The sequence below is a fragment of the Papio anubis genome, chromosome 17, assembly GCF_008728515.1.
Source record: "Papio anubis isolate 15944 chromosome 17, Panubis1.0, whole genome shotgun sequence".
NCBI classification, from domain to species: domain Eukaryota; kingdom Metazoa; phylum Chordata; class Mammalia; order Primates; family Cercopithecidae; genus Papio; species Papio anubis.
In genome coordinates this window covers 72,583,995-72,597,657 of record NC_044992.1, presented here as the reverse complement: position 1 = coordinate 72,597,657, position 13,663 = coordinate 72,583,995, and the positions used below count along the sequence as shown (strand labels likewise).

The following is a 13,663-nucleotide window of genomic DNA, read 5'->3' as shown; positions in this document are numbered from 1 at the left end:
CCCCCCCACCCTTTGTGTCCCTGCTCTCTGCAGCCTCTCCTCCTCCAAGTCCTCCCCCTGGTCCCCAGGCATCCCTGGCAGGACACCAGCTCCGCCCTGAGGCTCCACACCTGATTTTGACTTGTGATTGTCATGGTCCTGTGTCCCCAGCCTAGATTAGGAGATCAGGTTGGTCGGGCTCCGGCCAGCACTGGGCTCTGCACTGACAGAACTAGGAGCCGGCCAGCCAGGCCACACCAATGCCAGAGCTGGGAATCAGCTCAACGTCACCTTGGGTTGTCCAGACAGACCCTCGCAAGGTTCAGGAACGAACACTGGTACGCAGAACACGCTGATCATTACTCAGGCTCTCACTTCTTGGGTAGTAGGAGGGAACACGGACCCCACCCTGCCCCCGACTGTGCTGCAGCAGGGACGGACGGTTACTGGTGTTCCCTGGATGGCCTCCTGGGCTCTGACCAGGAACTTGGCACAAAGGGGTGGACAGCTGCGCCAGTCAGGGCTGAGAGCAGAGTCCTGCCACAAAATGCTGTCAGAACACCTGGCCTCTCTGGTGGAGGCCCCTGGGTTCTAAAGGAGGCAGAGGGAAAGGAGGGATCTGCCCCACTGGCAGGGTGTGGAAAGGCTGTGACTGAGGCCTGGGGCTTACAGGAGCCAAGGCCCCTCCAGCCGCACCTGCAACTCCCCAATGCAGGCTCCTGGTACCTCCATGCAGTCTGGGACCCTGAGCTGGTGCTCCACGGGCCTGGGACGCACTGCTGCAGGAAGCAGGTCATGGGGCTGGAGCCTCATCATGAGACGCCCTCCAGGCTGCCTGGCAGTCCTGGGGACAGACAGGGGGAGCCCCAGCCAACTAGTTTTCTGCAATTCCCGCAAGGGTGGCTGGAAGACCCCCTCACCCCCAGCTGACACGCGCACTGCAGGAGAGCTGCCACCACGCGGAGAAACAAGACTTTCCCGCAAACCCAGGTCTTCAGCTTCCTCAGTCCCGAGACCTGGCACTGCAGTGTCTGGAGCCACCCCCTGGGGGGCACCTGCCCAGCATGTTCCCCGCACATCAAGATTCCCACCTGGGCACCAGGACCCCAAACCCACGACCTCTGGGGGCACTGCACTGTCTGCGTCCTTCACATGACTGCCCACCCGCAGACCCAGGATTACATGAAGCCACTGGAGAGAGACAGGCTGTCAGCCTGGTCAGAGCAGCACCCTGGCCCTCAGACGGCAGCTGCCCAGAGGTGGCCCTCAGGGCCCAGAGCCTCCATCTCACATGTGTAGAGCCCAGGCCTGGCCTGGCTGGGCAGGCGTCCTCCAGTGAGCGTCCCCATGTCGGTCAAGGGGCCGGGCTTCGGTCAGGGTCACCATGGGGGAGGGGCCACACAAACCCACCCACACTCCCACAGAGGGAGCCACGCCTAGATGCCCACTGCACCCAAGTCCACGAGGCAGTGGGCGTGCAGGGCCAACTTTAATACGGGCTGGCCTGTTTGGGGGTCGAGATGGCGGCTCCCTTTGTCCCTGTGGTTTTCCACAGGCAGGGGCAGTCCCAGTGAGATCGTCTCATAACCAAACCAGCCCTGTGCACGAGAAGTCACGCCATGCCCCACAGCCTCCAGTCCTGGTTGCTGGTGGCTCAGAGGCCTGCAGGGCAGGAGGGTCCTGGGTCTCGCAGTTCCATGAGCCCCAGCCGCAGGGACCCCCATGGACAAACTTCGGGGGCTGCACCTGCTGGAGCAGCGTCTCCCGAGCATCAGAGGTCCTTTCGCAGCCGGGCTGAGCCCTGGTGGACAGAGCCGTGAGTGGCAAGCGGGGAGTCAGGGCTCTGGGTGTTGTCAATCCAGCAAGAACACCCCTGGTCGGCCACCTTCAAACGGGAGGTGGGCGTCTGGGGCGTGGAGGCAGAGGCACGGAGAGGTTCAGCACATGCTGGTCTCCTTGGGGTCCGCCCACCAGCAGGGAAGCTGAGGTGCGCCAGAAGCCAGGCCAAGGGAGGGGCCCCTTCACGGAAGCCTGCACCAGCGAATGGGAGCAGCGAGGAGCGAGAGGAAGTGCGGGGACCCCAAGGTCTGGAGGTGTCTTCCTCACAGACGCGCGAGCCACGCGGGGGGCCGGGACTGCAGGGGAACAGCACCAGAGGCATCGGGCCTGGGCCACGGCCACCGGGGGAGCCACGACCGGCAGAAGCGGGGCTCAGCCGAGGGTTTAATCCAGAACGAGAGCAGGCCAGTGGCGCCTGAGTGCGTTCAGGCTCGAGGTCGCCAGGAGACACTCTGGAGTCCTCCTGCACGTGCGCCTGCGTGGCTGTGGCTCTGCTCAGCACCATGCACGCTGGGCTCCAGGGAACCCGGTCAGGGGCTGGCGACGACCCAAACTCTCTGTGGGCCACAGTCCCTGGGGCACCCCCGCGAGTCCCGCAAGAGGAGGCCACATTACGAAGCTGCCACCAGCTCCGCCTGCCTGGGCCTGGCCTTGACAGGGACGTTTTCTGTGGAGGAAACAGAGATGTTTATGACACGCCAAAGACCCACAGGCAGAGACCTCCAGGGAGGAACGAGGCCACAGGGGTGGCAAGGGCCAGCTCAGGAGGCTTCGCACTACGGCAGGGCACGCCCAGCTCTGCGGGAGGCAAGTGACAAACAGGAAGCCAATGGGGCTGACAGACAGGGCCAGGGACACGGGACAGTGGGCCCCAGAGAGAAGAGCCCCAAAGATGGGTAAAGGAACAGAACAAATGTGGATGGATGATTCTAAAGACTCAGGTTCCCAGCGGGCAGGGTGGAGAGCCTGGGCTGAGCGGTGCCATGGGGAGAGCCATACCTGGCTGATGGCTAATCCTGGGCTAGACCCTGGGTATGAGCTGGAGTTGCTAAAGAAGCCTTTCCCAGTTCCGATTTCTGAATGTGCCTCTTGGAATGGGGTATGGCTGTCTTATGAGGTTATCCAGTTACCCAACCCCTGGGAAACCCAAGCCGAACCCCAAGGCCAGGCACACACGCCCCTGAGCCACACAGCCAGGCACGCAGGGCTCGCCCATGGCCCAGGAAGGCCGGGACGACCTCAGACAAGTGGGAAGGGCTGGGAGCACTCTGTCTTGCTCCCTTCTAGAATCCTCTGTTCTCCTGTGAATTCCAACCATTCAAAAGAATCAAGCATGGAGATACCTGGGATCTTCTCAGGAAGGGGCTCGGAGGGAACCTCTGGCAGCTCTATTTGTTCCTGCAAGAAGCAAAGGGTAAGGCCATGAGCAGGTGACAGGTCGGCCCCGGGCTTCCTGGGCCTCCGTGAGAGTACACGGATCCTGTCAGTCAGCTGCTCTCAGCTGGAGTTAAAGCGGACAGGAACGTGCTGCTCAGAAGACCCACGTCTGCACCCGCCCCAGCTTCTGGCACCACCAGAATCCCCTGGGAGGTGATGCAGCTGCCACCGTGGAGGCTCCTCCCAACAGACCCTGGGGCCCCGAGGGGCCGTAAGGTGGCCACATCCTGGGTGTACCCCAGAGACCCTGGCTTTCAGGGACCAAGGGGTGGTGACACAGACACCCAGGTCACGCTGGTGTCCACCAGTGTGGGGCGGGCCGTGCTACAATGCTGTTCCAGCGAGCCTGGCTGCCTGAGCCAGCAGCGGTGCTTCCGCCTCTCAACTGGCCTGCCCTGGAGGCCCCCGAGGACTCGGACCCTCAGGAGAAAGTAACTGAGCAGGCAGGTGGACGCAGCGCACCACGGGCCACACAGCACCAAAGCACTGGGGCAGCTGGCAGCAGGGCTGGGGCAGAGGCCGGCTCTGGGAGCACCATGAGAATCTGGCAGACTGAGGCAGGGGCCCACAGAGAGGACAACCCCTTTGTCGGGGAGTGAACTCAGAGCCTGGATGTGAGCGTGGGGCCAGGACGTGGCCCCCATGGCGAGGGCCTGCGTGGGGCGTGAGTCAGCAGCCACGGCTGGGGAAAGCCAGCCCATGAATCAAGCACCACATCCGTGACAGCCAGGCATAGAAAGGGGCCGAGGCACCAGGAAGGCCCAGCCTCCCAGCTCCATCCAGGGCACGGGCCAGCCTGCCTGCACCAGACTGTCGGGTGAGCAACCCTGAAAACCAAGTCACCTCAGGTAGAAAGCTAGTCACAAACCCCAGACTATTGACTTAAGGGACACCACATACGGGATCACCACGGCCAGGGCCTACTGGGGGTCTGAGCTCTGGGGATCCCATCGCCCGAGTAACTGCTCAGCCCCGGGGTCCTGTCGCCCGAGTGACTGCTCAGTCCTGAGGGGCCGTTACCTGAGTGATCGCGCTCAGCTCCTCCAGGATGGCGTCTTCATCCTCCTGAGTGAAGCTTCCTGCCAGGAGCTCATCTATTTGCTGCAAAAGGACAGGTGGTGGTGAGAGCAGCGAGGAGGAGGCCCCTCATGGAGGAAGGAGACGGCCTGTGGCTGGGTCTCGTCCCCTTGAGAGAAGGTGGCCGCTGTAGGGTGTGGGACAGTTTGGCCCACATAGGGGTGGACAGAGGGTGGCCCTGTGGGTTCCCACAGTTGGGGGCAGGCTGGTCAGGGTGCCACCTACCCGCTGGTACTCCACGGCCTCCTGCGTCTCGTCTAGGATCCTCTCCACTTCTTCAATGGACATCACCTGTGAACGAGGGTGACGGGTGTTGACTCTTGTGGGTGGGGCCAATCGTAGACCCCCGACAGAGGCCTCCTGGGCTCTCAGGGCCACGGCCTCACCCCTGTTTATTTTTATTTATTTATTTTTCAGAGACAAGGTCTGGCTGTGTTGCCCAGGCTGGGCTCAAGTGACCCATCCGAGTAGCTGGGACTATAGGTGCGTGCCACCACACCCAGCTCCTGTCTCTGTTTAAATGAGGCCAAGCCATGCATGTCCCAGGCATGGCCCCATCCTGAGGCCACAGGAGCTGTTCCATGAGTCTTTTCAGAGGCCACGACTGCAGTGCTCTGATGCCCGCTGCCCTTCTCACACCTGAGTCAGCTCTCACAGCCACAGGTAAAAATAAGCAACAGGTGGAACATTCTGGGCAGGTGACTTGATTTGAGTGGCAAGGTCAAAGGGCCACTTGTGCTTGACCAGCACACACCACCAATACTCACCAGACACTTGGAAAAGTGGCATAGCCAGACCTCCTGCCAGGTGAGTCCCCAACGAGCCCCACCCACTGGCCCCCCCAAGTCAGCAGTGTGATGGGGTTGGTGGGGGAACGTGGTATGGCCACGCTGGGCTTCACATCCATGCCCGGCCTGAGACGAGGCCGGTATTCACCTCCTCCAGGAAGCCTTCCTTTTGCTCTTATCGCCCTGGCTGGAGTGCAATGGCACAATCTCGGCTCACTGCAACCTCTGCCTCCCGGTTCAAGTGATTCTCCTGCCTCAGCCTCTTGAGTAGCTGGGCTTACAGGTGCCTGCCACCACGCCTGGCTCATTTTTGTATTATTAGTAGAGACAGGGTTTCACCATGTTGGCCAGGCTGGTCTCAAACTCCTGACCTCACGTGATCTGCCTGCCTCGGCCTCCCAAAGTGCTAAGATTACAGGTGTGAGCCACCACGCCCCACCACCTCCAGGAAGCCTTCTGTGATTAGTTTGCCGGACCCCTCCCTACCCTCAGACTTCCCCTCTATGTCACTTCAGCGCCTGGGGACCCAGTTCCCACAGTTCCCAGCCTGTGCTGCACCCCACCCTCAGGTCACTGCATCCCTGCCTGCCTGGCAGCACCCGACACATCTCTCCTGCCAGCCTCTTGCCCTGTGTCTGACACAAACACCGTGGGACAAGCCCCCCACCCTACCCCCAACTCCAGCCCCATTGGGCTCCCCGCGCCTCCATGCCCCTGGCCCTGCAGAGACCCACCTGGTGCATCTTGTTCAGACACTCATTTCCAAACTGCAGCCCCTCCATCACCTTCATTTCGATCTGGGTGAACTCAATACTCTGAACCTGAAAAGGAAACCAGAGCAGACGCAGGTGCTGAGGATCCAGCATGCCCTCCTCCTGGCCCAGGGGCAGGGTTCACACCACGCTGGGCGGGTGCTGCTGGGCGTGAGGGCAACTCCTGACACCTGCTCCTCCCTGTCCTCTCCCGCTGCCAGGTGGGGACGCACAGGACGGAGAAGGTGCCGGGGAGGCACTCGGGACCGCTGGTTGCTAGTTAGTAGCTCTGGTTACCCAGGAGCAGAACCACGCCGCTCGGGTCCCTAACGCCAGGGACACTCAGTCCCCCACGCAGACCCCTGACCTACCCACATCACCCAGGCGTGGCCCAGCCTTCCCCACCTCAGTCCTGCGAGAGACAACTTGCCCCCCAGCCCCTTAAGACCATTAGCTTCCTGGCAGACTCCCCAGGATTCCAGCCCCGCCCCACTTCAGGTCAGCTTCAGCCCCAGGCATCTGAGAGGAGGAGCTTTCCGCTCTCGGGAGAAATTCCGATGTCCATGCACCCGGGCAGAGCTGCCTCCAGCTGCACCTGCACCCCAGGGCGAAGCACCCGGCCACCTACCATGGCCTCCAGGCTGCTGATTTGGTTCTCTGTCCTGTCCAGGAGCTGCTCCTGGTATCGCTTCTTCTTGAGCAGCAGCTTGGCCCGTCTGCAGAGGGAAGCCCAAGAATGACCCGCTGTGGCCCTGCCCGGCATCCCACCCCAGCCGACAGGGTGCCCACGTTGCCCGGGCCCACTCACTCCTTCCTGCCGTCCCGCAGCAGCTGCCGGGCCAGGGCGCGCTCACGCTCCAGCTGCTGGGCAATCCTCTTCTGGTACTGCCTCAGCTTGTCCCGCTGCTGCTTCAGTTGCTGCCAAAAGAGAGCGGGACTGGTGTCACCGAGCCCACGCTGCAGGCCCTGGCCGTGCTACTGAGCGTCGGACACGGAGGCCAGGCGGCCCTCCACGAGTGTCCTTCATGGGGCAGGGTTGTCTCCCAGGGGACAGGTGGTGCTGTCTGGACACATCTGGGGGGTGGAAGCCAGGGACACTGCTCCACATCCTGCCACGCATGGGGCGGTCCCACCAGAGGGTCCACCCGGACCCCACTGTCCATCACAGGGATGGGAAGGACCGCCGCGGCATTGCCGTGGGTCCACCCTCGAGCCTGCCCGCCAGCGGTACGAACGCTCTGGGCTCAGGTCAGGGAGCAGCTGCCAGGACCTCAAAGGCTCGGACTCGGCCGGGTGCGGTGGCTCATGCCTGTAATCCCAGCACTTTGGGAAGCCAAGGCGGGTGGATCACGAGGTCAGGAGATCGAGACCATCCTGGCTAACACGGTGAAATCCTGTCTCTACTAAAAATACAAAAAAAAGAAATTAGCTGGCGCCTGTAGTCCCAGCTACCTGGGAGGCTGAGGCAGGAGAATGGCGTGAACCCGGGAGGCGGAGCTTGCAGTGAGCCAAGATTGTGCCACTGCACTCCAGCCTGGGCAACAGAGCGAGACTGCATCTCGGGAAAAAAAAAAAAAAAGGTTCTGACTCGAGAACATGCAGGTAGTGAGTACCCAAGTGCCAGCAGCCACACGGCCAGGATAGGACTCAGACATCCCCCCAGCATCTCTCCTTGGGCTTCAGCCACATGAGGTGCCTGTGGCTTCCCTGCCGCTTTGCCAACCATTCAGCTGCAGGGACACGCACTCGGTGATGTGCCCCGCGGCCCCGCTGACCGCCTCTCATCTGTGCGCCGCCCCAGAGAGGGCACTCGGCCACTGAGGAACTTCAGCCAGTCCTGCCCTATCAGGCCCTTGAGTTTTCCAAACGTCATCACTTCAGACAATGATAAGCCCATGCAGGCACAGGGATTATGGCCTTAAGGCAGGAGGCTGAGGGGAATTAGCTGGGTCAGGGCCTGTGTGCCTCTTTGAGGCTCTGCATACGAAGAGAGTGCTCCCTCCACCCTTGGAGTCTCTGCTCCACAGTGCCAAGACCTGTGGGTCCTCCACAGTGAAAGGTGCCCCCTGCCCAGCCCCACTGCTGCGGAGACCCAGGGGCCAAAGGTGTGGCCAGGCTGCCCCCTGTAAAACGAGGTCTCAGTGGAGGGTCACAGGCTGCATGGGGAACACCTGTTATCCTAGGAGAACAGGAAAAAAAAAAAAAAGCAATCATGTGTTCTACTGTGTGCTAAGGATGTTGTTCCCAAGCACCCAAAATCCTGGGGAGACCTACGGCAGCCGGGAACACGGGTCTGCACAGCCAAGAGCCCACAGTGGCCCTTGGCAAGCGCTTGGCAAGTGCTTGAAGAGAAACCGGAACTGAGTCCTTAAAGGGAGGGGAGGGAGTGCCCTGGGGCTGCCAGGGTAGGTGGAGGGCAGACGATGGAGGCTGGGCCCAGCTGTCTTACAGGCAGCTCGGGACGGTGCCCAGTGCTGTGCCCATCTTCTCCAGGGACAAACGTGCCCGTTGTTTCTTTTCATAGCTTATGGATTCAGATGCCAAGGTAAGATCCCCTTTTTCATTTGCATTCACTTCTCTTTTAGTATAAAATTATTTCTGTTGCACAAAATTTAGAAAAGAAAGCATCCGAAAAAGCTAGCCCTGCTCCCATTTCGGGGTCTCTTTCATGACACGTTTATCCCGTTACAAAAATGGACTATTCTTAACCTGCCGTGTCCCTAACATGCCAAGCGATTCCTTCTTCTACAGAAGCTAACTTTCACATGGGAACAGGCACCACCACCGGCCCGGCTGTGCCCCGGGGGGTCAGTCTGGAGTCGCCGCAAACAAACGCGCCAAACACGGTAACACGGTGGTCCCGCACCCAGGCGCTGCGGAAACCCGGCAGGACCCCGGCAGGCGTTCGGCGCACCTGGCGGCAGCTCCTCGGACCAGGGCAGACTTCCTTCCAGTCCTGGCCTGGATGGGGCGAGGGAGAGGGGATGGCCCCGCACGGCCTCGCGAAGCCGGGAGCACCGAGGGGCCTCCGGCCCAGGGCACCAGGGGGCAAATGAGCCGCGGGACGTGGGCGGGGGCAGCGACTCCGGGAGAGCCAGGACCCCCGGGGCCGGGACCTGCTCCTGCGGGCCCAGAGCCAGGGAAAGCCCAGCGCCGCGCTGACCCCACGGCCAGGCCGCCAGGCTGTGGCCAAGCCCCGAACGCCGGCGTCGAATCCCGCAGTGAGCGGCCGCGCCCACCCCGGCGGGGCTCGCAGAGGCGGACGCGCGGGCCCGGGGGAAGTCGGCAGCCACGGCGCCGCGCAGGAGACCCCGGCCCGAGGCCCCGCGGGCGAGGAGGGCGCAGGGCGGAGAGGCCGAGTGGCCCGGCTGCGCGCCGCGCCTCAGTTTCCCCACCCGAACGCGGGGGGCCGAGGGCGCGGGGCTCTTCCGGCCCCGCCGCCCGCCCCGGCCCGGGTCCTCACCAGGATGGCCTTGTCCTGCTCCGTGACACGGCTCTGCTTCTTGCGGCCGAACAGGTTGCCCATGGCGGCGCCCGCCCCCGGCCCCGGCCCCACCGAGTCCAATCGCTACCGCCGCCTCACGGCCACCGTAGCTCGGATCCTCCCGCTACGGCGGCCGCGCCGGGCCAGGCGCCGCGGAACGCGAAGTCCGAGCACCTCCCCCGGCCGCGCGCCGTTGCCGCGGGTTCGAAACCACAGCCCGCCGGTCTTGGCGACCGCCGCGAACACCGCGGCCTCCTTGGACCCGTACAGAGAAGTGGCACGGATACCTGGATGTTAGGGCCTGGGATGTTCTAAATGACGTGTTTCCGTGCACCCTTCTGGTGCAGGTGAAGGGGAAAATTTCTTATCTCCTAATTAGATGGAATCCTTTTAGATTAACATAATTCAGCCTCCTCAGGCTTTCAGGAATCTTGTGCAGGAATGACTGCCCCCACTGGTTCTGAACACAAAATGCTGCATTTAGTGATGTGATAGCCAACATTTTGCACTTTCTTTTTATTTTTTATTTTTTTTTCGAGATGGAGTCCTGCTCTGTCGCCCAGGGTGGAGTGCAGGGGCATGATCTCGGCTCACTACAACCTCTGCCTCCCAGCTTCAAGTGATTTTCCTGCCTCAGTCTCCTGAGTAGCTGGGACCACAGGTGCCTGCCGCCACGCCTGGCTAATTTTTGTTAGTAGAGACAGGGTTTCACCATGTTGGTCAGGCTGGTCTTGAACTCCTGACCTTGTGATCCATCCACCTTGGCCTCCCAAAGTGCTGGGATTACCGGCGTGAGCCACCGTGCCCGGCCGTTTTGCACTTTAAAGTGTTCCCTGAAATGCACCCAGCAGCGCCCCTTCACCCAGCCTTTCAGCCCTGGGATCTCCCCTCTTCCACTGCGCTGCTCCCTGTCTGTGGATCAGTGCCAGGAGGAGCCCAGCATGGCCAGGCTCAACTTCTCCTTCCAAGGAATCATGGCTGTGTCCCCCACAGAAGCATTCTTCCCTGGGGGGCTAAGAAACATGCGAAGGGGGATAAGGAACAAAAGGGAGAAGCCACCCGCTTCCAGCCCCTGGTTCCCGCCTGAGTATCCTGGCTGTGGTTCCCCAGCATTCACTAAATGTCATAGAAAAGCACTCAGCCGAGGATGGCTTGAGGCTAGGAGTTCAAGACCAGCCCGGCAACATAGCAAGACCCCGTCCCTACAAAAAATATAACAAATAACATCAAAAGGAGAATAATTATCAGCTGTTCCAAACCTTTGGACTCCAGAAGGTGAGGGGGCCCCTGAATTTTTGTGGGGTTCATCTCCCACCCTCTGATTTGTCTCACTAAGACATCTGCAGTCCTTTTTCCTTGGTGTCCATGGGGACATTGGGATAAAAAAAAAGACTTGCTACTCCCTGCTCCTCATGCAGGGGGAAGAGCTGGGTAGAGAAGGCGTGGTCCCTGGCTAGGGATTCCCCCACCGCCTGTGCCCACAAACCTGGGTAAGGACAGGGATTTTTGTTCTCCTGCCCAAATGTTGCATTTCCAGAGACCACCCTGGCCTGCCACGCCCCCATCCTGTGCCTATAAAATCCCCAGGACTCTAGCAGACAGACACACAAGTGGCTGGACATCAAGAGCAACACATTGGCTAGACGTCGAGAGGGTGTGGAGGAGAGCATGCTGTTGCTCTGGGAGGCCACTGGCCGTAGAATGGGGTGGAGTTTGGCCAGGACGATCGGAGAGAGCCCGGGCTGCTCAGTGGTCCCGCTCCAGGGGAAAACCCTCCCACTCCATCCCCTTCTGGCTTCCCCCGTCTGCTGAGAGCTACCTGCACTCAATAAAACCTTGCACCCATTCTCCAGGCCCAGACATGATCCGATTCTTCCGGTCCACCAAGGCAAGCACCTGGGATTCAGAAAGCCTGTCCTTGTGATAAGGAAGGGGGTCTAATTGAGCTGGTTAACACAAGCCACCTACAGACGGCTAAACTAAAAGAGCACCCTGTAACACACGCCCTCTGGGGCCTCCGGAGCTATAAGCATCCACTGCTAGACACTGCCCGTCTGTATGCTCCCCCAGAGGTTTGAGCAGTGGGCACTGAAGAGGCAAGCCGCTCCCGCTGTTGCACGCCCTGCGAGGGGGACAAGGGAACCTTTGCTGTTCCACTCGGATCCGATGAGTGTGCATCAGTGGATCAGTGTGATGTTCGAGGACGCTGGGCGATGAAGATCTGTGGCAGGCACTCCGAGTCGGGGAGCTGTGACGGTGTACTGCTGGCCAGGTCTGGTAAAAGCAAAGGCTTCTGTTGATCTTTGCAAACTGGTATAGAGGGAAAAAAGCATTAGGCAAGTTGCTAGCTGGGTACCAGGTGCCAGGGGAGTGTGTTCATTTGTTGTAGAAAAGATATTCCTGATGGGGCAGCAGCTACTGGGATGACTGCGACTGATTAAATTCTCCACAATCCCCGTTATTCTCTAAGACCCGTCTGACCTCTGCACAGACCTGAGAGGTGAGTGACACAGGTTGGACCTTTGTCCCTGCCCAAATCTCAGGTTGAAATATCATCTCCAGTGTTGGAGGTGGGGCCTGGTGGGAGGTGACCAGATCACGGGGGCAGCTTCCTCATGAATGGTTTAGCATCACCCTCCTGGTGCTGTCCTCGTGACGGCGAGTGAGGTCTTGTGAGGTCTGGCCACTGTCTCTCGTTCCTGCTTTTGCCACGTGACATGCCTGCTCTCGCTTCACCTTCCACTGTGAGTCAAAGCTCCTTCAGGTCTCCCCGCAAGCTGAGCAGGTGCTGGGGCTGTGCCTGTACAGCCTGCAGAACCGGGAGCCAATTAAACCTCTCTCTTTTCACCCTGTCGCCCAGGCTGGAGTGCAGTCAGTGGCGCGATCTCGGCTCACTGCAAGTTCCGCCTCCAGGGTTCGCGCCATTCTCTTGCCTCAGCCTCCCAAGTAGGTGGGACTGCAGGTGCCCACCACCATGCGGCTAATTTTGTTTTTGTATTTTTAATAGAGATGGGGTTTCACCGTGTTAGCCAAGATGGTCTCGATCTCCTGACTTTGTGATCTGCTGGCCTCGGCCTCTCAGTGTGCTGGGATTATAGGCATGAGCCATTGTGCCCAGCCATTAAACCTCTTCTTTGGCCAGGTGCGGTGGTTCACACCTGTAATCCCAGCACACTGGGAGGCTGAGGCAGGTGGATCACTTGAGCTCAGGAGTTCGAGACCAGCCTGACCAATGTGGTGAAACCCTGTCTCTACTAAAAATACAAAAATTAGCTGGGCGTGGTGGTGCATGTCTATAAGCCCAGCTACTCAGGAGGCTGAGGCTAGAGAATTGCTTGAACTTGGGAGGCAGAGGTTGCAGTGAGCAGAGATTGTGCCACTGCACTCCAGCATGGGAGACGGAGCGAGACTCTGTCTCAAAAGAAAGGAAAAAAACAAACTCCTTTTTTTTTTTTTTTTTTTTTTTAAAGACGAAGTCTCGCTCAGTCACCCAGCCTGGAATGCAGTGGCACGAACTCGGCTCACTGCAACCTCTGCCTCCCAGGTTCAAGCAATTCTCCTGTCTCAGCCTCCCGAGCAGCTGGGCCTACAGGCCCGTGCCACCACACCCGGCTAATGTTTTTATATTTTTATTAGATACGGGGTTTCACCATATCGGTCAGGCTGGTCTCAAACTCCTGACCTCAGGTGATCCGCCTGCCTCGGCCTCCCAGAGTGATGGGATTACAGGCGTGAGCTGCCACGCCCAGCTGGTCTTTTGACTCTTTGATGGAGGCACTCATCTCTGCAGTTCCCAGGGGTTCAGTATTGTTTTGAGTTTACTGTCCTGGCACAGGGGAAGTTCTTGTGGCTTCCACTGTACCCTTATAAGAGGCCACGTGCGGAGTGTGCCCATGGCCATGTGCCCCTCATTCAATTACACATTCAAGAACTGGGGACAAACTAGAGGGTGGATCAACGTGCTCAACTGGCCCCTGGGAGTCAGACATGGGCTGAGGCTCCACCTTTCATCTCATGACCGAAAATCCCCCTTTGATTGGTGGTTCACAGTGGTGCTTTGAGTCGTCAGAAATTGGCATCGGTCTGGCCAGGCGCAGTGGCTCACATCTGTAATCCCAGCGCTTTGGGAGGCCGAGGAGGGTGGATCACCTGAGGTCAGGAGTTCCACATCAGCCTGGCCTAGCATAGTGAAACTTCGTCTCTACAAAACTACAAAAATTAGTGGGGCATGGTGGTGTGTGCCTGTAATCGCAGCTAGTTGGGAGGCTGAGGCAGGAGAATTGCTTGAACTTGGAGGTGGAGGTTGC

At 59.9% G+C, this 13,663-nt stretch overlaps 1 protein-coding gene across 2 annotated transcripts; it reads right to left on the bottom strand.

Moving 5' to 3' along the window:
- Positions 1-1,449: 1,449 nt before the first annotated feature.
- CHMP6 (charged multivesicular body protein 6) lies at positions 1,450-9,510 on the bottom strand. Of its 2 annotated transcripts, XM_003913546.4 has the most exons (8): positions 9,336-9,510; positions 6,681-6,790; positions 6,501-6,588; positions 5,855-5,941; positions 4,558-4,623; positions 4,276-4,356; positions 3,162-3,216; positions 1,450-2,485 (listed from the first exon to the last, which is right to left on the bottom strand). In XM_003913546.4, exons 1-8 carry the CDS (start codon positions 9,396-9,398, stop codon positions 2,430-2,432), a joined length of 606 nt encoding a protein of 201 aa, XP_003913595.1. In that variant the 5' UTR covers positions 9,399-9,510; the 3' UTR covers positions 1,450-2,429. The 2 variants fall into 2 exon arrangements, with proteins under 2 accessions (XP_003913595.1, XP_021783792.1); XM_021928100.2 differs by having other exon boundaries at positions 1,453-3,216.
- Positions 9,511-13,663: the final 4,153 nt, after the last annotated feature.

Bases quoted from the DNA above. Each gene is read 5' to 3' on its own strand.
- CHMP6 (XM_021928100.2), bottom strand. From the start codon at position 9,398: ATGGGCAACCTGTTCGGCCGCAAGAAGCAGAGCCGTGTCACGGAGCAG. The intron at 6,589-6,680 runs GTGAGTGGGCCC...TTCCCTCTGCAG, and splicing joins CTGCGGGACGGCAGGAAGGA to ACGGGCCAAGCTGCTGCTCA. The intron at 4,624-5,854 runs GTGGGTCTCTGC...CCTCGTTCACAG, and splicing joins GTCTGAACAAGATGCACCAG to GTGATGTCCATTGAAGAAGT.